At 39.4% G+C, this 26,370-nt stretch overlaps 1 protein-coding gene across 3 annotated transcripts in view; it reads right to left on the bottom strand.

Moving 5' to 3' along the window:
* Positions 1 to 26,370, bottom strand: part of LOC140728387 (calcitonin gene-related peptide type 1 receptor-like) — an 88,862-nt gene that overhangs the window by 3,842 nt on the left and 58,650 nt on the right. For all 3 annotated transcript variants that reach the window (XM_073047037.1, XM_073047036.1, XM_073047038.1), the window contains exons 5-11: positions 20,535 to 20,647; positions 20,353 to 20,444; positions 14,787 to 14,913; positions 8,134 to 8,287; positions 5,998 to 6,058; positions 5,814 to 5,880; positions 5,455 to 5,673 (exon numbers count right to left, since the gene is read on the bottom strand). In XM_073047037.1, the coding sequence (XP_072903138.1) occupies positions 5,455 to 5,673; positions 5,814 to 5,880; positions 5,998 to 6,058; positions 8,134 to 8,287; positions 14,787 to 14,913; positions 20,353 to 20,444; positions 20,535 to 20,647 (833 nt within the window). The remainder of the gene's footprint in view (positions 1 to 5,454; positions 5,674 to 5,813; positions 5,881 to 5,997; positions 6,059 to 8,133; positions 8,288 to 14,786; positions 14,914 to 20,352; positions 20,445 to 20,534; positions 20,648 to 26,370) is intronic.

The raw sequence follows: 26,370 nt of genomic DNA, 5'->3' as shown, positions 1-26,370 counted from the left end.
TCCCTGAGGAATGCAATGGCTGATTGATGTTCCTACCGAATGAAGTTTAGCAGAAGTTTGACCAACATAAAAGCCCAACCCAAAAAAAAAGTTACTGATTAAGTTATTTCATTCAACTGAATCAGAACAAATATTGATGTCTATTAATATTTTAATAAATTGTATGTACGCTGTCGAAGTGAAGAGTAGTGTGCTCATGTAGAGTACTAGTCTCAAGTTACCTGAACTTGGATCTGAACTTACATTTTCACAGAACCAGACTTGTTTTATTTTTATGCAAACACAATTAATAATCAGAAACCTGTAGTACCACGTAATAAAGAAAAATTGTTGTACCACAGCATCTTTACAGAGGACAGATTTTAAAACTATTTACCAAAAATTATGTAAAATATTAAACTATTTATTCCTTGCAGCTTTTCAGGAAGTGCAAAAGTCACTGACTAATGCCTTATATTTTTCTTGTACATTACAAAGATTCAAATCCACATCCTTAAATGGGGAGCCTATCCGTCATCTCTAAAAAGAGCAACATTAAAAGTGAAAGCAGTTGCCTTAAAACTCAAGTTCTATTAGATAGAAATATAGAAGACCTACAGCACAATACAGGTCCCTGCAGCCCACAATGCTGTGCCGAACATGTACTTACTTTAGAAAATACCTAAGGTTACCCATAGCATTCTATTGTTCTAAGATCCATGTACCTATCCAGGAGTCTCTTAAAAGACCCTATGGTATCTGCCTCCACCACCATCTCCGGCAGCCTATTCCATGCACTCACCAGTCTCTGCATAAAAAACTTACCCCTGGCATCTCCTCTGTACCTGCTTCCAAGAATCTTAGAACTGTGCCCTCCTGCGTTAGCCATTTCAACCCTGGGAAAAAGCCTCTGCCTATCCACATGATCAATGCCTCTCATCATTTTATACAACTCTATCAGATCACCTCTCATCCTCTGCCACCCCAAGGAGAAAAGGCCGAGTTCACTCATCCTATTCTCATAAGGCATGCTCCCCAATCCTGGCAACATCCTTATAAACTTCCACTGCACCCTTTCTATAGCTTCCACATCCTTCCTGTAGTGAGGTGACCAGAACTGAGCACAGTACTTCAGGTGGGGTCTGACTAGGGTCCTATATAGCTGCAACATTATCATCTCAGCTCCTAAACTCAATCCCATGGTTGATAAAGGCCAATGCACTGTATGCCTTCTAAACCACAGAGTCAGCCTGCACAGCAGCTTTGAGTGTCCAATGGACTCAGTCCCTAGGATCTCTCTGACCCTCCACACTGCCAAGAGCCTTACCATTAATACTATATTCTGCCATCATATTTGACCTACCAAAATGAACCACTTCACACTTATCTGGGTTGAACTCCCCCTGCCACTTCTCAGCCCAGTTTTGCATCCTGTTGATGTCCCTCTGTAACCTCCGACAGCTCTCCACACTATTCACAATACCCCGACCTTTGTGTCATCAGCAAATTTACTAACCCATCCCACCACTTCCTCATCAGGTCATTTATAAAAATCAGGAAGAGAAGGGGTCCCAGAACAGATCCCTGAGGTACACCACTGGTCAATGACCTTCATGCTGAATATGACCTGTCTACAACCACTCTTTGCCTTCTGTGGGCAAGCCAGTTCTCGATCCACAAAGCAATGTCCCCTTGGATCCCATGCCTCCTTACATTCTTAATAAGCCTTGCATGGGGTACCTTATCAAAGGCCTTACTGAAATCCATATACACTACATCTACTGCTCTTCCTTCATCAATGTGTTTTGTCACATCCTCAAAAAATCAGGCTCGTAAGGCACAACCTGCCTTTGACAAAGCCATGATAACTACTCCTAATCATATTATGCCTCTTCAAATATCCATAAATCCTGCCTCTCAGGAACTTCTCCATCAACTTACCAACCACTGAAGTAAGATTCACTGGTCTATAATTTCCTGGGCTATCTCTACTCACTTTCTTGAATAAGGGAACAACAGATGCAACCCTCTAATCCTCCAGAATCTCTCCTGTTCCCATTGATAATACAAAGATCATCGCCAGAGGCTCAGCAATCTCCTCCCTCACCTCCCACAGTAGCCTGGGGCACATCTCATCCGGTCCCAGAGACTTTTCCAACTTGACGCTTTCCAAATGCTCCAGCACATTCTCTTCCTTAATGTCTATATGCTCAAGCTTTTCAATCCTCTGTCATCTCTACAATTGCTAAGATCCTTTTCCGTAGTGAATCAAGGTATTCATTAAGTATCACAGCTATCTCCTCCAGTTTCATGCAAACTTTTCCATTATCACACTTGATTGGTCCTATTCTCTCATGTCTTATCCTTTTGCTCTTCGCATACTTGTAGAATGCCTTGGGGTTTTCCTTAATTCTGCTCTCCAAGGCCTTCTCATGGCCCCTTCTGACTCTTCTAATTTCATTCTTAAGCTCCTTCCTGCTAGCCTTATAATCTTCCAGATTTCTATCAATATCTAGTTTTTTGAACCTTTCGTAAACCTTTCTTTTCTTCTTGACTAGATTTTCAACAACCGTTGTACACCACGGTTCCAGTACACTACCATCCTTTCCCTATCTCATTGGGACGTCCCTAAGCAGAACACGACGCAAATATCCCCTGAACATTTGCCACGTTTCTGCAGTACATTTCCCTGAGAACATCGGTTCCCAATTTATGCTTCCAAGTTCCTGCCTGATAGCCTCATATTTCCCCTTACTCCAATTAAACACTTTCTTAACTTGTCTGTTCCTATCCCTCTCCAATGATATGGTAAAGGAGATAGAATTGTGATCACTTTATTACACCCTATCAGAAACCCTATTATGATAGTAACGTCCCTGTTTGCTGGAGAAGTTGTGGAAATCAAAATGCAAACCATTATCATATTTTCTGGGAATGCCCCGTTATTAAAGACTATTGGAGTGGGATACATAATGGCCAACAGAACATCTTTAAACGTGAAATACCTTTAGAGAGTAAGACCATATATTTTGGGTATATACCTGAAGAATGGTTGAAAAGAGATAAATATTTAATGAATGTACTGCTGGTGGCTGGTAAAAAGGCCCTTACCAGGAAATGGTTATCACAGGAAAGCCCAACTTTAAAGGTATGGATGGAAATTACAATAGGCATTTGCAAAATGGAGAAGATAACAGTATCTGTTAATCATAAATTGGAACAATTTGATTTATATTGGGAAAAATGGTTTAACTACATAACATCTCATAGGCCTGATTTTATTCTCACAAGTCAATGAATATGTTGTTAAAAAAAAGATCACTCCCTACTTTGTACATAATTTTCTTATTTTGATTGTTCTTTCTCTCCTTTCCTTTCTATAAGTGTATACCGCCGATAATTATTATGTGGAGATTTGTGACAAATACAATTATATGATATATTTGTACAGTATTTGAAATACATCTTATGGAAATGTTTGTTTGATGATAAACTTCAATTAAAAATAAATTACAAAAAAAAAAGAATTGTGATCACTATCTCCAAAATGCTCTCCCACTGAGAGACCTGAAACCTGACCAGGTTCATTTCCCAATACCAGATCAAGTACAGCCTCTCCACTTGTAGGCTTATCTACAGATTGCATCAGGAAACCTCCATGAACACACCTAACAAACCCCACTCCATCTACACCCCTTGCTCTAGGAAGATGACAATCAATATTTGGGAAATTAAAATCTCCCACCACAACAACCCTGTTATTATAACACTTCTCCAGAATCTCTCTCCCTATCTGCTCCTCAATGTCTCTGTTACTATTGGGTGGTCTATAAAAAACATCCAGTAGAGTTATTGACCCCTTCCTGCTTCTAACTTCCACCAACAAAGACTCAGTAGAGAATCCCTCCATGACTTGCTCCTTTTTCGCAGCTGTGACACTATCTCTGATCAGCAGTGCCATGCCCCGACCTCTTTTGCCTCCCTCCCTGTCCTTTCTGAAACATCTAAAGCCTAGCACTCTAAGTAACCATTCCTGCCCTTGAGCTGTCCAAGTCTCTGTAATGACCACAATATCATAGCTCCAAGTACTGATCCATGCTCTAAACTCATCTGCTTTGTTCATGATACTTCTTGCATTAAAATAGACACATCTCAAACCATCAGTCTGAGTGCATCCCTTCTCTATCACCTGCCTATCCTCCCTCTCACACTGTCTACAAGCTTTCTCTATTTGTGAGCCAACAGCCCCTTCCTCCATCTCTTCAGTTTGGTTCCCACCCCCCAGCAATTCTAGTTTAAACTCTCTCCGACAGCCTTATCAAACCTCCCCGCCAGGATATTGGTCCCCCTTGGATTCAAGTGCAACCCGTCCTTCTTGTACAGATCACGCCTGCTCCAAAAGAGGTTCCAATGATCCAGAAATCTGAATCCTTGCCCCCTGCTCCAATCCCTCATACATCCTCTACCTCACTCTATTCCTATACTCACTGTCACGTGGCACAGGCAGTAATCCTGAGATTACTACCTTTGAGGTCCTGCTTCTCAACTTCCTTCCTAATTCCCTGTAGTCTGTTTTCAGGACCTCCTCCCTTTTCCTACCTATGTCATTGGTACCAATATGTACCACAACCTCTGGCTATTCACCTTCGCACTTCAAGATATCGTGGACGCGATCAGAAACATCCCGGACCCTGGCAATTGGGAGACGAACTAACATCATTGTTTGTTTTCTGTGTCCGCAGAACCACCTGTCTGACCCCCTAACTACAGAGTCCCGTATTACTGCTGCTTTTCTCTTCCTTTCCCTACCCTTCTGAGCCACAGGGCCAGACTCTGTGCCAGAGGCATGGCCACTGTTGCTTCCCCCAGGTAGGCCATCCCCCCCTCCCCAAAAGTACTCAAACAGGAGTACTGATTGTTAAGGGGGACAGCCGCAGGGGTACTCTCTAGTATCTGACTCTTGCCCTTCCCTCTCTTGACTGTTACCACTTATCCGTATCCCGAGGCCCTAGTGTGACTACCTGCCTATAGCTCCTCTCCATCACCTACTCACTCTCCCTGAAGGTCATCAAGGTTTACAACATAGATGTTGTAAATATGCAGAATTACAAGGATAACCATTACACTGGTCTTCTAAAATATGGTTCCAGTGATTTAATATAGTAGTTGCTAATATATTACATGTTTTGTGCACTTCAGAAAGGACGTGTTTCCCACTGAGAGAATCATGCACGGGACAAAAATGCCGCCAAGCTCCTCTAACAATGTATTTATTTTTCTAGAAATATTAACATTGGCTTCAGGTGTGGGGCAAGCAGGAAAAAAATTAACAATCAAGAGAAAATCTGCAGATGCTAGAAATCCACAGCCACACTCCGGAGGAACTCAGCAGAGCAGACAGCATTTATGGCCAAAAGTAAGCAGTCGACGTTTTGGGCCGAGACCTTTCAAATTAAGCTTGAAAATATTCCTTACCTGATAATGCATTAAAATATGCATCAAATAGTCATAGACTTCTTCAGCTATTCGGCCTTCTGGCTTCCATGGGAACAGGACAAACTGGATCCCAAGCAGTGGGACTAATATCAGGGTTGCCCTCACAGCTTTCATATACAGGTTTGATTCTGTTCGGTGCGTCACTTTCAACTTGGTTATAAGGACACGCACGATGTTCAGCAAGAAAAACAAGTTTACCTACAGATACAAAAACAACTGTTAGGATTTTCCAGATGTAAACACTTTATTTGTAATTGTGCTGTTTGCATAATAGATATTCCATTGTTCTACCATCTTTTTTGGAAAACAGATTACACTTACTTCTCATGTAAACTTACCAGTAATGCTGCACAAATAGGACCATGAATGATAAACAGCAGATGAGTTTCTGAACTAATCCAACAGCTGTGTGTAAGAGATTCAGTTCAAAATGTGAGTAGAATCCTATTTTCATCAAAAGATATATATCACCTCTTTTATTGAAATGCAAAAATACACACACATACACAAAAAGCTACTTACTTATCATTGTAATACAAGACTCTTGCTATTGCATGTATTATGGCAGGAATGAGTGGGAAACCTGCAGAATACAGAATTTATTAGTTTCAGTGATCAATATAACTGGTTGCAATATAGACTATGTTCACTGATCTGTTCTGTAGGGGTTGCAGTAGGCAGCCTATAGTTTCCTTTGTGTAATATAAAGTTAATAGAGCACTGTATACATTAACCTTCAGGAACACCACTGGTTACAATAACAGAGTCTCCATAGAAACCACTAATGACCCATTTCCTTGAATGTTACCAGGATGTCAATAGAGAGAAAAAAATGAATGCTTAGATATGTTTGATTCCTGGTACATCTGAAGACGTGCAAACTGGTGGCTTCAAGTGAAGTAAAAACTCCCACTGAGTGGATTCAGCTGCCTTCCACTCACATTTCCTAATGCTGCAGATATGGAGGGAAATATATGACCAAGGGCTCTTCATCTCCTTTGTCTATATTTATTGCTTCATTGCTTATTTATTTATTATTATTTTAAAATTTCTTTTTGTGTTTGCACATTTTGTCGACTTTTGCACGTTGGTTGTTTGTCTGTCTTGTTCGTGTATAGTCCTTCATTGTGTTTCTTTGTACTTATGTGAATGCCTGCAAGAAAATTAATCTCAGGGTTGCATATGGTGACATATGGATAATAAATTTACTTTGAACTTTGAACAGCCATGCCATGTCACTGGGCACCTTAAGTATCTGGGAAAGGCCTCTTTAAAATTCAGAATCTTACCTTAATTATGTGTTAATTGCCCATAGTAAAAGAATGCTGAATAACATGTGAAATATAACTTTGTAAATTGTGTGTGCACTGTACATAATGGGCATCAGCTGCCAGCAGAGAAAGCTGGCAGCTTTTCCTCATGACCTAATGAGGGACAGGAGCTTTGGGTCCCACAGCACCGCATTCAGGAACTGTTACTACCTGTCAACCATCGGTCTCCTGAACTAGTGTTGTTGAGTTTATTCACCTCAACTCTGAACTGATTCCATAACCTATGGACTGGCTTTCGAGGTCTGAGGACTCATGCTCTCAGTATTATTTATTTACTTAATTATTGCGTTATTTGCATTTTGTCCTTTGCACATTGGTTGTTTGTCAATGTTTGCTTGTGTGGAGTTTTTCATTGACTCTATTGAGTTTCTCTTTCCTGCTGTGAATGACTGCAAGAAAGTGATTCTCAGTGTAGTATATAATGATATATACTGTACATAGATTGATAATAAGTTTACTTCAAACTTTCCACTGGTCCCAGAAGTGCTTCTCAATGTATCCTGAATTACTCTCCCTTCTGGTTACAAATTTCCCAACTTCTCCCTTTGGCCAGCCTACATGAAGCTTGAGTTTTTTTTTCCCCCGAGATTTCCAATACAGAGGGAATGACAAAATCCAGGACTCCCCCAGTATTAAAACGGAAAATGCTTGGAACGTAAAACAGATCAGGTAGCATTTGTGGAGAGAGAAGCAGTCAATGTTTCAATTAATGACACAGTTGGCCATGCACCCAAAATATTAAGTGTTTCTCTCCACAGATGGTATCTCACATCAGAATTGTCACTAATATCCGTCATGAAATGTGTTGTTTTTCAGCAGCAGTATAGTGCAAGTGTCACTTCACTCACCACAACACTGAACTGATTCCACAACCCATGAACTCACTTTTCAGGACTATACAACTCATGTTCCTGATACTTATTGCTTGTTATTATCATTATTATTGTTATTATTTCTGGTTCTTTTGTATTTGCAGTTTGTTGTCTATTGCACTTTGGTTGGTAGTCTACCTATGTCATACTTGGTCTTCCATTGATTCCGTTGTGCATGTATTTTGGTGTTTACTATAAACCCCTGCATGAAAATGAATCTCAGAGTGGCATATGGTGACATATATGTACTTTGATAACAAATTTATCATTATGTATCTAATTTCAGATAAAGATGATCATTTTCAGAATGACAAGCTTTTTCTTGATAAAATTAAAAACTGTGTAAGCATTCCACAAACATTAATGCAATGCAATTAAATAGCTAAATGCTGTGCTGAATTTCAGAGTTTCAAGGGTGATATAACTGACAGTACTGAGCTTCGGAAAGTACTTACCCCATCCAAGAAGATAATACCATACCAAGTGTTGTTTCTCAGCAAAGACAGCAACAACAATCAGCGTGTGAAGGTAAATGCCTTCGCACAGCATCCAGAAATAATTGCAGCCCATTAAGTACAAAAGGATGAACGAACACACTTTACAGCTGATCTGCAAGGTAAAAAGACTTACGTTAAGACTATGTGTGGGGCACCTCACTACGCCCAAGATGAAACTATGGGAACTTTGAGAAGCAAAGTCAGCATTAAATATAGTTTAAGTTTGTGGCAAAGATTTTATTCAAGGCATGGAAAGCAGCCTGTGCTACCCAAGCAAAAGCTCTTTCTTTATAATTACATAACGTAAAGTAGTGGGTGATAGTTAATTATACTGGTCCAAAACTGGAAACTGTTCTGTAATTAGCTAGGAGGATGACCCGAGCAAACAGCAAAGCACATTTCTCCTGCGTTTGCATGCAGCCTAGCAACACTTGGGAACAATTATTACTATGGTCGATAGAAATTGAGCCTGGATAGAAGAAAATAAGGAAGCTAAGGCCATTTAGTTATGTTGATTGTCCTCTTTTAATTAATCTTGTACCAGAAATACAGGGAATAAATTGTTTATTATAAGAATGAAATAAAGTACAGGGACTTTAAAAAGTACAAAGAAAAAATGTTTGTTCAGGATTACAGAACTTTATTGGTCCTTCCTCATATAACAAAAAAGTGGCAGTGACTGGAGAAAATTAACCCACTTCAAAGATCAGAAAATTCACTTTCTCTTGAAATTTATTTTCCCACTGCAATTAACAAAACATTTAGAAACTATTTTTGAGAAAGCAGATATATTTGAACATTAACTCTAAAGAAAGTTTTAAAGTGAATTCTCCATCGAAAAATCGAATCATCTAATTTGAATGCGTTGGCCTTCTGTTGTCACATCCTGCATGCCAAGTCTGCTGATTCAGTATTAACTCTGTCAGTGCAAGCCATATAACTGTTTGTGTTGATTCTTGATTCTTGTGCATGTGTGTAGGTTCTCATTCCAGCTGTGTGAGCTGCCAGGAATGCAACAAATCACTACGAGACATGGAGAGCTACTAAGATATGCTTTGATATTATTTGCATTCTGTCCAACTACACTGACCTTGTGAGCACACGTCAAACACAAGCACCATAATCTACACCTCCCCTTTTGAAAAGGATAATTTTCAATACCGTGCAGAAGCCTCAGGCACATCTATATAGCGAGGGTGCCTCAGACTTCTGCACAGCACTATAGTAATTTTGTGTATTGCACTGTACTGCTGCAACAAAAATGGACAAATTTCATGACATACATGAGTGATGATAAACCTGACTCAGATATGCATCAGCATTGTGAACTGGGGGGGGGGGGGGGTGGAGGAGGGCAGGGAGAAGGGAATCAATGTTGGGAAAAGGGGAGGGAGCGAGAAGCACTAGAGGGACATTCTCTAATGATCAGTAAACCAGTTGTCTGGAATCAAATCTTGTCTGGTATTTCAGGGCTGGGTGTGCTTGCACCCACAACACTCCCTCCCCACCGCCCCTGGCATTCCTTCTCTGCCACCTGTCCCACAGCCCACCTGCAATACTCCATCTGCACCATTCCCAACATTCTTTGCTCCCGCCAGATCTACAAACTCACTCTATGCTCCATATTGAAGAATCTAGCACTGTGGAAAAGCCTTAGGCATCCTAGCTATATATCTGTGTATTTAACATTATCTATGTATTTAACCTAACCACAAGTTTTCTGGATCACATTGTGTCATTGACATTATGCTCAGTGGCTACTTTATTAGGTACATCTGTACACCTACTCATTAAAGAAAATACCTAATGAGCCAATCATGTGGCAAAACTCGATGCATAAAAGCATGCAGATATGGTCAAGAGGTTCAGTTGTTGTTCAGGCCACTTGAACGAGGAAGAAATGTGATCTGAGTGACTTTGACCATGGTGCTAGATGGGGGTGATGTGAGTATCTTCGAAGCTGCTGGTAATTTCATGCCCGACAGTCTCTAGAATTTACAGAGAATGGTGTGAAAAACAAAAAAAAACGTCCAGTGAGCAGCAGGTCTGTGGATGAAAATGCCTTTTTAATGAGAGAGCTCAGAAGAGAATGTCCAGACTGGTTCGAGCTGACAGAAAGACAACAGTAATTCAAATAACCACGTGTTACAACAGTGGTGTGCAGAAGAGTGTCTCTGAATGCATGTACATCAAACCTTGAAATGGATGGGCTACAGTAGCAGAAGACCATGATCATACACTCAGTGACCACTTTATTAGGTACAGGGTGTCTCTAATAAAGTGGCCACTGTGTGTATATCCAGTTCTTGACTTATGGGCAATTTCACTTTTTGACTCAATTCAATAAAATAATGAATCAATTCTTTCCTCTGTATTTATCCAGAGGAGATGCAACACTTTTCATTATACCTACACCCTCACCATCATCCAGGGACCTAAACAGACCTTCCAGGTAAGGCAGAGATTCATGTGCACTTTCTCCAGATCGGTCCATTGCATTTAGTACTTGTGACGAGGCCTCTTCTACACCAAGGAGACCAAATCTGGCTATCCTGAGCTTCTGGTTGTGTGTCTGTTCAACTTTCCTTCCCAATCCCACACTGACCTGTCCTTAGTCCTCTCCACTGCCACAGTGAGGCCAAACACAAACTAGAATAAAACCTCATATTCTGCTTGTGTATCCTTCATCCCAATAGCACGAGTACTGATTTTTTCAATTTCAGATAATCCACTCCACCTGTATTCTCTTCTCACTGAAACCTGTTCACCTAGGGTGTCTCCTTGTTCACCTTTTCTATTCATCCCCCCCACCCTCCATTGGTAATTAGGTGAATCACCCTCCCTCACCTCGTTCCAAGTGTTCATTACCCACATACCTGAGTCTCCCACAACCACCCGCTTCCTACCCCCTTCCCCTTCTGGTTCTATCTGTCCATCGTTCCTCTTATTTGCTTCCACTTATCAGCTTCCAACCTCTGTCTCACCCCTCCCTCTCACCTCTATATACTGACTATCCCCCCTTTACACTCTTATACAGTATACAGGCTTCTTCCCAAAATTTTTACTGTCCTTTTGCCCCTGGCTGAGCCGCTGATTATTCCAGCTGTTCCACATTCTAGCATCTGCACCTCTGGTGACTCCATGATTTTATTGACAGGCTCGTAACACCACTGAACTTAGCTCAGCCAAATATCGATGGAAGAATAGAAGAGAGGTAGCTAAGGTACAAACAAAATTTTGATGCAGCCATGCTAAAGGACATTTTAAACAGGGTGGTAAAATTCAAGTGTAATTTGGAAAGGTGATATTGGAGAGAAAATTGCACAAAAATAGGAGACATAATGAGAAGTGTTTGTTCTCCTTAAACCTTTGACATAACATTTCTTTCTTTTCCTTGTCTGATAACCAATTGAACATTCAACTTATCTTGTATTTCTGCACTCTTTTCACTCTTCAAGCGAAAATGTTTCTCCTAAATTTCTATTGGATCCTGATATTTATGGTCTCCTATTTTGCTTTTCTAACACCTTACTGGAGCAAAACTTTTGTCTATTTTCAAGCCGATTATCAGGGGCATCCCTCGGTCTCCTAGTTTAAGAGCCCCACCTGTTCTGCCTTGGTTTGCTTTACTAGCCCAAAGTAACATTTCAGATAACCTCCTGGGAATTTCAAAGTCACTTCCATTAAGTCTCAATAGTGCCATAGAACTATGCGATTAAAGACAGCTAGTCACTTTGACCTCTAAACAGAAGTTAACAACTATGTTTTTTTAAAGTTGTTTAACATGTTTTATTGTCATGGCAATGGATGTATGCTTGAAGTGGAAAGGATTGAAAGGGTATGTGAATGTGCAAAGGAATGAGACTAATTAGGATGCTCTTTCAAAGAGTCACATAAATTAAAATGGGCCAAATGGTCTTTCATTGTACTGATTGACTCTGAGATAAAGTATACAGAATATTAATCTAATTTTAAGCTGGAAAGATGGGAACAGCACATTGATTGTTGCTGGAAATACTGTATATAAAACTCATTAATTTCTGTCTGATGGGAACATTATTTCCAAAGCTAAACCATATCTGCCAGCAAGATTAAGATCAATAATCATTACTGTCATGAGAACACAGCAGGTGAAAAGAGTTCTGTGAATACTTGGTGACACTCTAAGCAAGATTAAATTATTTTCATGCTTTTCTGGTAGCTTTGATTTTTATTTTATAGAATATTTTTAGAAGTGTAATCTTTCAAAATCTCATGTTTATTTTTGACCTAAAGTAATTTGTGGTGTATAATTTACTTCCATCAAAACACTGGCAGAAGTTTAGGCAGATTAATGGTTCAGTGCATATTAGATGGACTGAAGGGCCTGTTTGTGTGCTGCGCTGTTTCTATGACTCCATTGCCCAGAAGTATAAAGTATATTAATATTGAGAGTCAAATAATTTTGAATTACTATTTTTGTTATAGTAATATTGGGATCAATTGCACTACTAGATTAAAATCAAATAAACATATTTAACACATATTTCTGATAGAAATTATACCTGTCATTCTTCACTTTCATGGAATTTAGCAAATGTGAAAAATGTACGCAAATACGTACATATGCTGAAAATCAGAACTTGGTAGTCAAATGCATTTTTGTTATTTAATATTGTGTGAGCAGATATTTCTGTTTAATTTCTCAGTTAATTGGGAACTACTGTCAGTAACCTGCACTTCCACAAAAACAGAAAGAAGTCAGGTTTGAGAACTGTTACCCATGGGAATAAGGCAATAGAAGACTAACAAATGCAATTCACTTTTGCTGAGCAATTCTTGTTGTCATTAAAATAGATGGAAGCAGCTTAAACAAACTCAGTAGATTCCATAACATTACAGGATTCTGATACACTTTTCTCACGTACTGATTAATGGTCTTGCCGCAGAATCACCCATCTGCATTTACCTACCTACCACTCGGGGAGTAACATAACTGTGAACAGCAAAAGACAATGCAGAAACGTCAGGGCAAGTCTAAAGGTTGCATCAATCTCCAGAAAACTGACCCTTTCATCTTCTCCATGGTCACGGGCCATTTGTTGAAGAGTCCTACATAGTTGTCCATTTTTTTTTTCAACACTTTGTGGAATGTGTATAAGTGAAGCTGAAACAGGTTGCTAGCAGCATTAGTGATGAGCTTTTCCTCGCACTTCCACCACAGTAACTTCATCAGATTCTATCCCTGCCGTAGTTCTTCCTGGACAAGGATTATTCAAGGGTACAGAGTCTCAGTAGAGGATACAATGATTGCGTTACACTTTGCGCCAGGCTTTCTCCTTCTATCTTTTGTGAATGTGTGGTCACTTAAACCCGACTGCCTGAGTTCCAAATCATATGAAGTCCATTAGCCTCATGCTTTCTGAACTACTGTAGCAGGCAGTAATGCAGTGTTTTGATTATAAAATTCCCAGCCTTGTAATTAAATTGTTCACAGTCATGTCTCTCATTCCCCAGCCCCACAACCTACTCACATTCCTACATTCCTCCTTTACTTGATCGTTCTTTGATGTAATTGCCCCTGCTGTCAATAATCATGCTTTCACCTACCAAGCCAGAAGCTCTATAATTGTACACAAAATCTTTGTACCCTTATTCCACTCTTTTCTCCTTTAAGTTGTTCCAAATTCTTAGACGAGTTACTTTGGACAATTTTTTGGACACTTGCCTGTAAGCTTTTTTATGAAATTGTGTTAAAACCGAGCATCAGTGGATAAACAGACCTTTTGGCCCATCAAATCCATGCCAACCATCAACTGTCCTATATTAATTCCATTTTTTTATGCCCACATTCTTATCAAGGGCACACCTCCCACCCAGCTCCACATTCTATCACTCACCTAGGGCAATTTATAGTGGACAATTAACCCACTGAACCACAGGTCTTTGAAGTGAAGGAGGATCCAGATCCTCCAACCTGCTCTCAAACAAAACGGGAAAACTCTTGAGTTGTGGATTGAACCTAGGTCAAGGTCTAATATTGTGCCACCCTTCCATTACTTGTATTTGGCACCTTGTGATGTTTTGCTACATTAGAGGAGCAGTATAAAAAAGTTGTTTATTCAGTGGCAGTTTTCCTCTACCAGAAACATTCAGGACTTTGATGCTCTCATCTCTGAGGCAAAGGGTTCAGAGTTCAAGTCTTACTTCAAAAAATGAGCACAGGAGTCTGCACTTATATGCTAATGCAGTTATGAGAGTGTTTCATTATCAGAGATGTCATCCAGAACACGGGACAAGAAACAATGTTCACATCCACCTTTGAAGAAAGCTGTGAAAAATGCCCTGGTAAAATTTCACAGAAGACCTGTGTCTTCCCTCAGTTCCTCTATTACCTTTCAGTTGTTTTTACCAGAAACCGATTATCTGTATATTCATCATTCAGTTGTTTCTGTAGTTTTGTACAAATTTGCATTTGCTACATTACAATAATGACTACCCTTCAATGAAGTGTGAAGCACGTTATGATATTCTGGAACTGTAAATATCTCAAGGTTTAAAAACAAGCTTTTGCTTTCCTTCAGATATCAAACTAATCACTGCAGTTTACAATAACTGTCTGATAAACTTACCGGATTACTTTCAACAAACTTTTGATTATTTGCCACAGCTGTTAGCGAGATGATGGTGACAATGGAGTTACAGACAAATGAGAAAAATAGATTTTTGTGAAGCGTTATCCTCTGGCAACTTAAACTTCTACAAAAGAAAAATGGAAGAAAACAGATTAATTCAACTGTTTGCTCTTCTCTTTGTTCTTTGAATGTTATCATTAAAATCACTCATTTTGACTCATGCTGGCATTGCCTTGCTTAGAACTGGCAGCTTCTCTATTTCTGTCTGAAATCAAAAGCAGCGAAGCGTCACTTGTAATTCTACAAAAACACCATGCCTAAGCTCTGATAACATTTCCTTGTCTAAGCTGCTGGCTCTAGTCAATTTAATTGTCAAGTCCAAGTATATTGTCATCTGACTGTACATATACACAATCAACTGAAACAACCTTCCTCCAGATAACTGTGCACCCACAAAGCATATATCACACACAGCACATAAAACAAAAAATTACTCAAACTGTTAAAATATAATTCAAAGTTCATGTAGCGTGCAGCACAGGTAAATAGTAACAGTAAGCAGTTTGAGGTCCTAGTGAGGGATCTTGGTGGTGGCAGGGTATTTATTAGTCTCACAGCCTGAAGGAAGAAGCTGTTCTCCAGTCTTGCTGTCCTAGTCCTGATGCTCCTGTACTTCTTTCCTGATGGTGGTGGATCATAAAAATTGTGGGTTGGGTGGTAGGGATCCTGCACAATGCTTCAGGCCCTTCATATACAACTCTCCTGATAAATGTCACAAGTAGTGGGGAAGGAGACCCCTGTTATCCTCTTGGATGTTTTTACTATGTTCTCTAGTGTCTTGTAGTTTGCTGACTTGCAGCTTCCATACCACACAATAGTGCAGCCAGGCGTGACACTCTTGATGGTGCTCCTGTAGGAAGCTGTTAGAATGGGATGGGGAGCTTTGCACACTTTAGTCTCCTCAGAAAGTGTAGACACTGCTGAGCTTTCTTGTCTAGTGAGAAGTGGTGTGGGGACAGGTTAGATCGTCCATTGGTGCACACCCAAGAACTTTGTGCTCTTCACTCTCTCCACTTCTATATGGTGATGTGCTGGGGCAATGACATCAACTTGGCTGATGCCAACAGACTCAATAAACTGATTAGAAAGGCTGGCTCTGTTATAGGTGTCAAAGCGGACACACTGGAGGCTGTGGTAGAACAAAGGATCCTCTGGAAAATGCTGGCAATTCTGGACAATGTTTCTCACCCTCTGCATGCCACATTGGCTGAACGGAGGAGGCCTTTTAGTAATAGATTACAACAAATGCGCTGCTCTAAAGAGTGCTAAATGAGATATTTCTTACCCTCAGCCACTAGGCTCTACAATGAGTCGACCTATAGCCGGGGAAGTGATGACCCCCTCCTGCTAGACTGTTCGTGGTAACTTATTCTTCTTTCTATTTCTCTTCTAATATTTATATCTGTGCACTTGTAATGCTACTGTGACACTGTAAGTTCCTTTGGGAAGTATCTATCACAATGGAGAGTGGTCAACCTGTGCCTTCCTGAGGATCATAATCATCTCTTTTGTTGTCATTGAGAATCAGGTTATTATTCTCCGCCATTTAACAAACCCCTCTACCTCCTCTCTGTATGCCAATGAATCATTGTTGTTAGAAACGTAGAAAACCTACAGCACAATACAGTCCCTTTGGCCCACAATGCTGTGCCGAACATGTACTAACATGTACTTGTTGATGAGGACAACCACTGTTGTATCATCAGGGAATTTGATGATGTGGTTTGAGCTGGATCTGGCATGAGTCAGGAGTGTGAACAGCAGCACATTGAGCATACAGCCCTGGGCAGCACCAGATCTCAGCGTGATGGAGCTTGAGATGTTGCTGCCACCTCAGACTGACTGGGGTCTTTCTGTCAAGAAGTCTAAGATCCAGTTACAGAGAGGCTGTTGAGACCCAGTGAGAGGTTTTGAATCCCAACAAGAATAGTCTCAGAAGGACAATCTTATTAAATGCCAAGCTGACGTTGATGAACAACAACCTGCTGTATGAGAAATTGTTTTCTAGGTGGGACAGGATGGAGCGAGGAGCTGAGCCTATGGCATCATCAGTGCACCGGTTCAAGTGGTAGGGAAATGCAAAGAGTTCAATGTAGCTGGAAGGTGGGATTTCATTCAATCCATTACCAGCCACTCAAATCACTTCATGATTGTTTTGGTCAGTGCAAAAGCATTAAACATAATCTAAATGAGGTACCAACCCATTACACAGTACTGTCTGCACATTAAACAACAGAAGCAACACACCATGGACAAAAGAGACAAAATACTGGTGATATCTTCCTCATTCATCTGTGAATGACATTGGATAATAAAACAAATAATAGCTACAAAGCTCCAGTGAACATCCCCACCATTAGCAGTGTCTCAGTCCAGGGTGAAACATCTGTAACCATTGTCAGATAGATGTACCAAACAGATAATCCATTGTTGCTTACTTCTGAGGTCCATTTTGTCACAGAAGCTAATCTTCAGCCATTTTGATTCACTCCACATATAACCATATATATAACCACGTAACAATTACAGCACGAAAACAGGCCATCTCGGCCCTTCTAGTCCGTGCCGAATGCTTACTCTCACCTAGTCCCACTGACCCGCACTCAGCCCATAACCCTCCATTCCTTTCCTGTCCATATACCTATCCAATTTTGCTTTAAATGAACCTGCCTCTACCACTTCTACTGGAAGCTCATTCCACACAGCTATCACTCTCTGAGTAAAGAAATTCCCCCTTGTGTTACCCTTAAACTTTTGCCCCTAAGTCTCAACTCATGTCCTCTTGTTTGAATCCCCCCCCTACTCTCAATGGGAAAAGCCTATCCACATCAACTCTATCTACCCCCCTCATAATTTTAAATATCTCTATCAAGTCCCCCCTCAACCTTCTACGCTCCAACGAATAAAGACCTAACTTGTTCAACCTTTCCCTGTAACTTAGGTGCTGAAACCCAGGTAACATTCTAGTAAATCTCCTCCGTACTCTCTCTATTTTGTTGACATCTTTCCTATAATTCAGTGACCAGAACTAGCCACATGATATTAGGAAATGACTGAGAGCACCAGATACAGAAAAGACTATGATTTTCTAGCTGTGGTACTGAAAGATTGTGTTTCAGAACTATCCCAAGATCAAGCTAAGCTGTTCCAATACAGTTACAACACTGGTAGGCACCCAAAATGTGGGTAACAGGCTGTGTGTTCTGACCTGGTGAATGACCAAAGTCATCCTACTACAAGCCAGGCACAAAGTAGAGTGCTGCTCCATCAACACTCAATAAGCTCAACACCATTTGAGACACCACTCAGGACTGGGACCCATCAACTCACTCTACCTACTTATTCCCTCTAACAGTCAAGTAACTTGGTTACACTGTGTATCATCTATAAATATATGAATGAAATCCACCACAGTTTCTTGGACAGCAATTTCCAAATTTGCAACCTTCACCTTGAGTTGCAAATGTAAAAAGGAATGCCAGCATCTACAAGTACCTTCCAAGCTGCACACTATCCCGACATGTAAAATTATATTGTCACTGGGTATGAAAATTGGAGTTCACTACCTAACAGCACACTGATTGCTGTTGTTTAAGAAAGTGTCAACCTCCTCCTGAAGTACAGTTAACAATAGCTGTTCAATGCTCACATCGCCAATGATACCCATCTCCCGATGAATTAGATTAAATTGTCTTTTGTGCTGAAGACTGTAACCCATATGCTGACTATCACATTGTCATTTTCCTGTTACCTCCTCTGTCTCATTAATTTAGCCCCATGCTGCTGAAATATTCATTACTTCACTATCAAATGTAAAGTCTACTGAATCCATAGCCCCACGTCTACAGTACATGCTCATTAATATTGCTTCTCTCTTTGATAATCTTATTAAAGTTCTACTTCATCTTGGGCTGAATTCAAAATCTGTTTCATCATCATTAAATCCTTCCTTAACCTGATCACAAGCTGACCGGTGGTGTAACGGCATCAGCACCAAGGCCAACTGTCCCGGTTTTGAACCTAGCCGTGCTTTCCATCCATGCTGGGTTGAGCATTGAGCTAGCAATCCGGCTCATAAAAAACAGACAAAAGCTAAGAAAATGGCAAAAAGTTGCCACTCAATACACCATGAGGCGTGAAAAGGAACAACAGCAGCCTGATCATCTTCTGCAGCTACCTTTAAACAGCATTTCATATTAGTGTGGGAATCAAGACTAGTATAATAAGACACCAATAATTCGGTATTCAGTGACCAGAAGTGTTTGTTAAAAGGAATGTTTTGAGTGACCTGATTTGCAGCATTCTGATGATAAGGAGTAAACTATATAATAGGGATCTCAGAGCACCTCTTCCCTTCAAAGCAGTAGGCCACTAAAGAATTTAAATCCTTGGTGGAAAACATTTTTTTCTTTTTACACTGCAAATGTCAGAAAACAAATCAATGCACTAGAGTTTTACAAATGACATGCTACTACATTTCCTCTGTAGATCCACTGCAAGGAAGTGGTGTCGCAAGATAAATCTAAGATAAACAACCATCATTGTTTTCAACGGGAGTGAATAATTAATCTCTGACCCTTCTTTGAAATGAGATTACTAACAAATAAATGTACTGTCCTGACCTGATGTCTTTTCTCTTTTACTAATTAGTAACTTGTGCAAAGTTCTAATATTCTTCAGTACCTATCTTGGTGACACCCATGAAAACCCAGCCAGATGCTTTGTCTTGTATATCTCCATTTCCTATCTGGGACTCGCAGCAACACAGAATTTAGCAGAGATTTTAAAAGTGCATTGCAGCATTTCTGACTCCCAATTAATCTTGTACAGCAAGCCTGTAACAGTGATATACATAACAGAAGCCCACAAAGTACAAACTAGCAATTTTTAAAATTTCTGTTGGACTTTACATTTTCAACACTGACGTATAAAATGCATTACAGCTCCAGGGATCTGTGTTCAATCCTGACTCTGGAGCTGCGTGTGCAAAGTTTGCACATGTTTTGTTACTGCATATGATGTCCCCCCTGTTCCAGAAGCACTGGTAGGGTAACTGGCTCCAGTATGTTAGCCCTAATATAGGTAAGCGGCTTAAGGGATTGAATGGGGAGTTGTTGGGCATGTGTGAAGGGGGAAGAAAAAGCAGAGTTACAGGGAAATAAGAAGAGGGGAAATGGGACTGATTTGGTGGCTCGTCTGGATCAGATGGGCTGAATGATCTCTTTCTGCACTGCTATGAGTATATGGAAAATATTCTGCATATGTACCCATACTGCATATTTAGCATTGCTACTTAAATAAAATAGGAAAATAACATTCATTGAAATTTATGTTACAAAATTTGTTTTATTATTGAATAGTATCAACGTCACAATACAAGCTTGGCGACTTAAACAGAGTCTACTATTCCAATGCATCACACTAGAGCACGTTTTGAGCTCAGCCTCAAAGAGCATCCATATAATGGATCAGTAACATAGACAAAAAAAACTAAAATACTTACTTGAAGTAAAAGAATATGCCGAGAGAAATCAGCAGCGAAGCCACTGATAATCCATGCCCAATCACTGCCAAGTACAATAGAGTCAATGCTGTCTGTATTGACAAGAAAATAAGGTTCATTATTATATAATTATTCTCTATTAATTTAATAATGAAGCAATGAATTGCAAACAGCAATTTTACCTTTAGCTTCTCCTTTGTGTGTGCATTACACTGTGTGTAGTTTGTCCAGGTTCTGTTACTCTCTGGGTGTCGAAACCATTTTCCAGTTTTATCACAAATCTTTACTGCTTTCTCTATATAAGAAATGAGCAGAGTAAATATCACCCAAAGTATAAAAAACATCATACCAAAACTTATGTTAAAAGTTATACTAAAGAGAAATTATAGTTCTACCAGAATGGAAAGCTGAAGTTAACTTTAAACAGCAGGCGAACCTGCAATATAAGGAAACTTGAATGTATAGTTTGCCACAACAAACTCCCATTGCATAAATATTAATTACATTCACATTTATTCTTTCCATTTGCAGATACCTACTCAATGAGACTTTTTATTAATCATCTAAAAATGGCCTGAAGCCACAAATTGAGTTTCTTAGGCTGTACATTATTAATGGAGAAGGAAAATATGATATCCTCAGTTTCCATTTGATTTCAAATCATAAACAACTTTGTTAATAAGTATGTTTAAATACTCCAATTGTATCAAAATTATTTTTAAAAATTTAGCTTTTAAGTATCGTGACAGTTGCTACACTGGCTATTCTTAATATAATAAACAAACATATTTAATGGTTTAATATTATAGACAAATATATTTAATAGTTCAACATTTTAATGAACCACTTCTTATTAATAATGGATTCACTGGTTATTCTACTAAATATTAAGTACAACTTTTCCTAATTTTAGGAGTAATGATAAAAAGATGAATTACCAATAAAGATTATTTTCATTGTAACTGAAGCTTACCATTAAGAAGTGAATGTGAAGTACTATTCTAGCACTTAAGTTATTGTCAAACCCAAACAGAACTCCTTACATAAAGTGGAATAATATGGGTATCCAGCTTTCGGTAAGCCTCATACAATATATTACAGTCGGCCCTCCTTATCTGTGAGTTCCGCATGCGCAAATTCAACCAACTGCGAATCGAGAAAATCGGGAAGTGCTCTTCCAGCATTTGTTATTCAACCATGTATAGACTTTTTTTTTGTCATTATTCCCTAAACAATGCAGTATAACAACTATTTACATAGCTTTTACACTGTATTGGGTACGATAAGTAATCTAGAGATGATTTAAAGCATATGGGAGGATGTGCGTAGGTTATCGTGCATTGGGATTTTTAAAAAACTGGAAGTTCTCTTACTAAGTAAGTCGGAACAGATACATCCAGTATTATTTAGCGTCAATTAGTCAAACGTTTGTCTTAGTATATATTTTACCTTTTTATGCATATATATCACTTAAGAAATGTATGTATTTCAATAATTAAACCACTGCATTGTTTAGTAATAATCGTAGCTTTCATCGGGGCAGGGCCTTTCTCACTTTATCCTTTAAAATTGCTCCGATCATTGACTGACTGTAACCTAATGCTTTTCCAATGACCAATGGTGTTTCACCTCTTTCCGATCACTTTATTATTTCCACTTTATTTTCAATCATGATCGTGATTATTTTCATGAACAGAAACACTGCGGATTCAGAACTTCGCTGGGTCCTAAAGACCACCGCACTGAGACAGGTTAGATAAGGTCCGCGGTTCCACTGGGTCCTAAAGTCCAATGCACTGAGACAGGTTAAATAAGGGACTTGAGCATTCGTGTTTTTTAGTATCTGTGAGGGGTCCTGGAACCAATCCTTCGCAGATAAGGAGGGCCGACTGTATTCTACTCTGCAATACTGAACTTGTTTCATCCTTGCTGAGGATTCTGGTTTGTAACAATATTCTTTTGGAGATGCATTGAATGTTACTCATCAGGAATGAAATCAGTGGGTCTGCTTTACAAATGTTCTTCCCTGGTTTGCAATTTTTATGATATACAGTGGATTCTGGTTAATTGGGACATATTGTGACCAGTACATTTTGACACAATTAAGCAGATGCCACAAGTAACCAAATTTTCATGGAAGTAGTTAAAACGGTATTTAAAAAATTATCATTTAACGGAGTAACAAATTCAGTATTTAAATGAAATAAAGAACCAATTAAAACATGATCAATAATACTACAGTATTATGAAACTACGTATTAGTTCCTCAACTGAGGACTAAAGCTGCCGATGAACAAAATCAACGGAAGCATCTAGTGTGGGTAACAGACTGCTTTCACACAACTTTTGACAACTGCATCCTACAAATCGTCATTTTCATTGCAACAGTCAAGATGATTGCTGATACTTCAACTTCTTCATAGTTCCCAACTTGCTGAAATAGTGAAATTGTTTCACTTTCACTCCTGACCGATTCTGGCATTTCCAAGCCTGAATGCTTGAAACCGCAGTGAGCAAAACAGTTTTGAATTGTCTTACTGCTTATTTCTCGCCAACCATCAGTGACAAAAATTATTGATTTTTTAAAAAAATGCAAGCACATGCAAATAACACTATTTAAAAACTATTCACTCTAAGCACAGTGCAGTGTAAAACGGCTATGCAAGTCCACGTATCTATTGCTAGTTAGAAATTGTTTGGTACAGTAACAGTCTTCTGCCCCAATTAGGTGGCACAGTGCCACAAATAAACAAAGGGAATCAGGGCTATTTTCTTGATAAGCTTTTGTTCTCTAAGAGTTGTCCCAAATAAGCAACTGCTCTGTTTAAGCAATGGCCCAATTTACCGGAATCTACTGCACTTTCAGAAATCAGAATATTCACCATAATTGAAATGTTGTTAAATGTTGCAAGAACTGTGTATATTAATCAAAATGAAGCCCTACAGCTAAAAATGAAGGAATGAAATAAATCTGATCCATTTATAAAATGTTCTATCCTTGAATAAGTTTTCAATCTTGATGAATACACAAGGGGTAAGGCACTCATCATCCCAATCTGACAGCATCTAAACATAATGGTCAATACATATCCAATCTGAATTTAGAATATGCTCAAAGCTATAAAGCTGTAATATTTCTTGATGCAGATTAATGACATTGGGATCACCTTCTCATGTTCCTTTTATTTCAAAATAATGTAATTTAGTCTTCAAAGAAGCTGTGGCTTTATTACAACTAGCAGAATACATCACACTAACCAATACCTGCTTTGCTCCACTTTATCAGGTTTGGAAATTGTGTCTATAATTCATCTGTTATTGGTTTCTGGGCATCTTCCCACAGAGTAAAAAGCAGTTACACTATTTAGGGGATCTCAGAGTCATAGAATCATAGATTTATATCGCATGGAGATAGGCCTTTCAACCCAACCCATCCATGCCAGCCTGCATGACTACTTGAGCCAGTCCTATACGCTTGTGTTTGGCCCAAGTCTCTATAAACCTTCTGACCAAATATATTTTAAATGGTGTTATTGTACGCATGCCTTTAACCAAGTTCCAGCAAGGAAGCATAATATACTACTTATTTTCATGTTAGTAGATACTATCTCTTTTCATGCTATACACCAAATTTACTATCAAGGCTTCTACTTTAATTATTGGTTAATGTAAGCATCCAAGATGAAATTTGTTAGATTGGAAGTATTTCCTATTATGTACGTTCAGTTTCAATGAAATATGCAAAGATGCTTGAGCCTGAAGGCATATGTACACAAATTATTCTGTCCGCTATGGAAAGTTGGAGCTGCTAGTTGCAAGCTATCTCAACTTCCATTTCTACTCCAAACCATCTGCCCCTGAACTCCTCCACTGTTCGGTGAGGTCAAATGCAAAATTAGAAGAACATCACCTCATATTGCACTAAAGGAACAGTGAATACTCCAGTTTCAGGAAATCAGCATCCTCTCTCTCTCTCTCTTTATCTCTCCTTTTGAGCAACGTAGGTCCTTTCACACACACCCTTCTCCCAGACCACACACACAATCCCCTTTTATGCACTTTCTTTCCCCTCTACCCCTGGCACACTGCTTTCCCCTCTCCCTGCCCACCCCACCTCCCTTATTTGGTTACACTCTTCACCTTCCTTTTTTTTAAGATTTCATAATCTGTCCCCATTTGTCGCGTCCACCTAAATCTTCCAAGTCTTCATCACTCTCTCTGCCCTTTCCTTCCCACCTAACTTCATCTGCCAATCAACCCCTCATCTGTTGTCTCCACCTATAGTGGCCAGCTCTTGACACACACCTTTGGCCTCAACTATTCATGCTGACTATCTCTGCTCTGTTGTGTCAGTCCAGATGAGGGGTCTTAATCTGAAAAATGGGCTGGTTATTTCCTCCATAGATTCTGATTAAGTTCCTCGTGTGGCTTTTGTTTTGCTACAAAAGTATTCTGGTCCACTTATGCCATTGAATAATGGGAAACATATTTACCTTCAGGTACTTCATGGAAAGTAAGGGAAAGAGCAACATACAATGCCATCAGTGTAAAAAGAAGTCACAAAGAATGTTAATGACATGCCTTTTTCACAAGATTCAAACGCTCAACCCATCATAATATTATACAGTTTTTTTTTCAGAAGTAAATTTTAAGGACTGACTTCAAAAGAAGGAATGAAGCAAGTTTTAGGAAGGGAATTTGAGAAGTTACAGTGTAGAAATTCAAAGGAAAGATGAAATGCAATGAAAAAGAATTTGAGTAACGTAGGATTATTGTGTTGGAGGAACAGAGACTAAAAGACAATGGGGCTAATGAGGCTGGCAAGGAAAGTCATGCAGAGACTGAACCAAAAAGTTAGATAAGTCCGAGTGGCGTACAGAAAGGTGAAATGCAGAAGGCACAAAAGTTACTAAATTCTTAAAGGTTAATGAGTGTAAGGGCGCTCTATCTGAATGGCCATAGTATTTGAAACAAGGTCAGTGAATTAATATCATAAATTAGTACAAATGGACATGAGTTGCTGGCCATCACAGAAAAGTTGCAGGTTGGAGATAATGGAGAATTAACATCCAAGGGTATTAGGTAATACTGCAGGAAATAAACTTGTAAAAGTCTTTGGTGAGGCCAAATTTGGAGTATTGTGTGTAGTTCTGGTCACCTACATACAGGAAATATATCAGTAAGATGGAAAGAGCCACAGAGAAAATTTACAAGGATGCCATCAGGACTTGAGGACCTGTGTTATAGGGAAAGGTTGACAGGTTAGGACTTCATTCACTGAAGCACATGAGAATGAGTGCAGATCTTCTTGAGGTATATAAAATTATGCAGGACTCTTTCCCCTCAGGCTGGACGAGAATAAGTTGGAGGGTAAGGTCAAAAGATGAAATATTTAAGGGGAATTTGAGGCAGCACTTTTTTACTCAGAGGTAGTGCTAGTGTAGGACAAGCTGACAGCAGACGTGGTGAATGCAGATTCAATTGCAGCATTTGAGAGAAGCCTGGTTAAGTACAAGAATTGGAGGGGTATGAAGGGCCATGCTTCAGGTGCGGGTCGATAAGACCAGTCAAAATAGCAGTCCAGCAGGAACTAGATGAACCGAAGGGCATGTTTTTGTGCTACAGTGCTCTCTGACTCGATGAAAAGCATGAAGGTAAAGGAGGTGGAATAGAGCTAATAATTAACATTAAGTCCTGGGTGATTGTGAGAGATGATATAAGATCTAACGAGCAAAATGTTGAGTCCATCTGGATACAGATTAGGAATAGTAAAGGGGGAAGACCTCTGGTGGGAATTGACTGTAGGCCACCGAATAAAATTATTACAGTGGCATAGACATAAACCAAGATGTACTGTATCTGATGCATGTAAGAGTGGGATGGCAGTTGTCATTAGGGACTTACAAATCCCAGCATGGTGGATTGGAAGACACTGAATGTCACGCTATTGTTTCAAAAGAAAAGATGGAGGCAAATGGCAGATTATTGTAGGTCAGCAATTTAATGTCTGTAGTTGGG

This window comes from Hemitrygon akajei, chromosome 5, assembly GCF_048418815.1.
Source record: "Hemitrygon akajei chromosome 5, sHemAka1.3, whole genome shotgun sequence".
Classification (NCBI taxonomy): domain Eukaryota; kingdom Metazoa; phylum Chordata; class Chondrichthyes; order Myliobatiformes; family Dasyatidae; genus Hemitrygon; species Hemitrygon akajei.
This window is presented reverse-complemented; position numbering and strand designations above follow the sequence as displayed.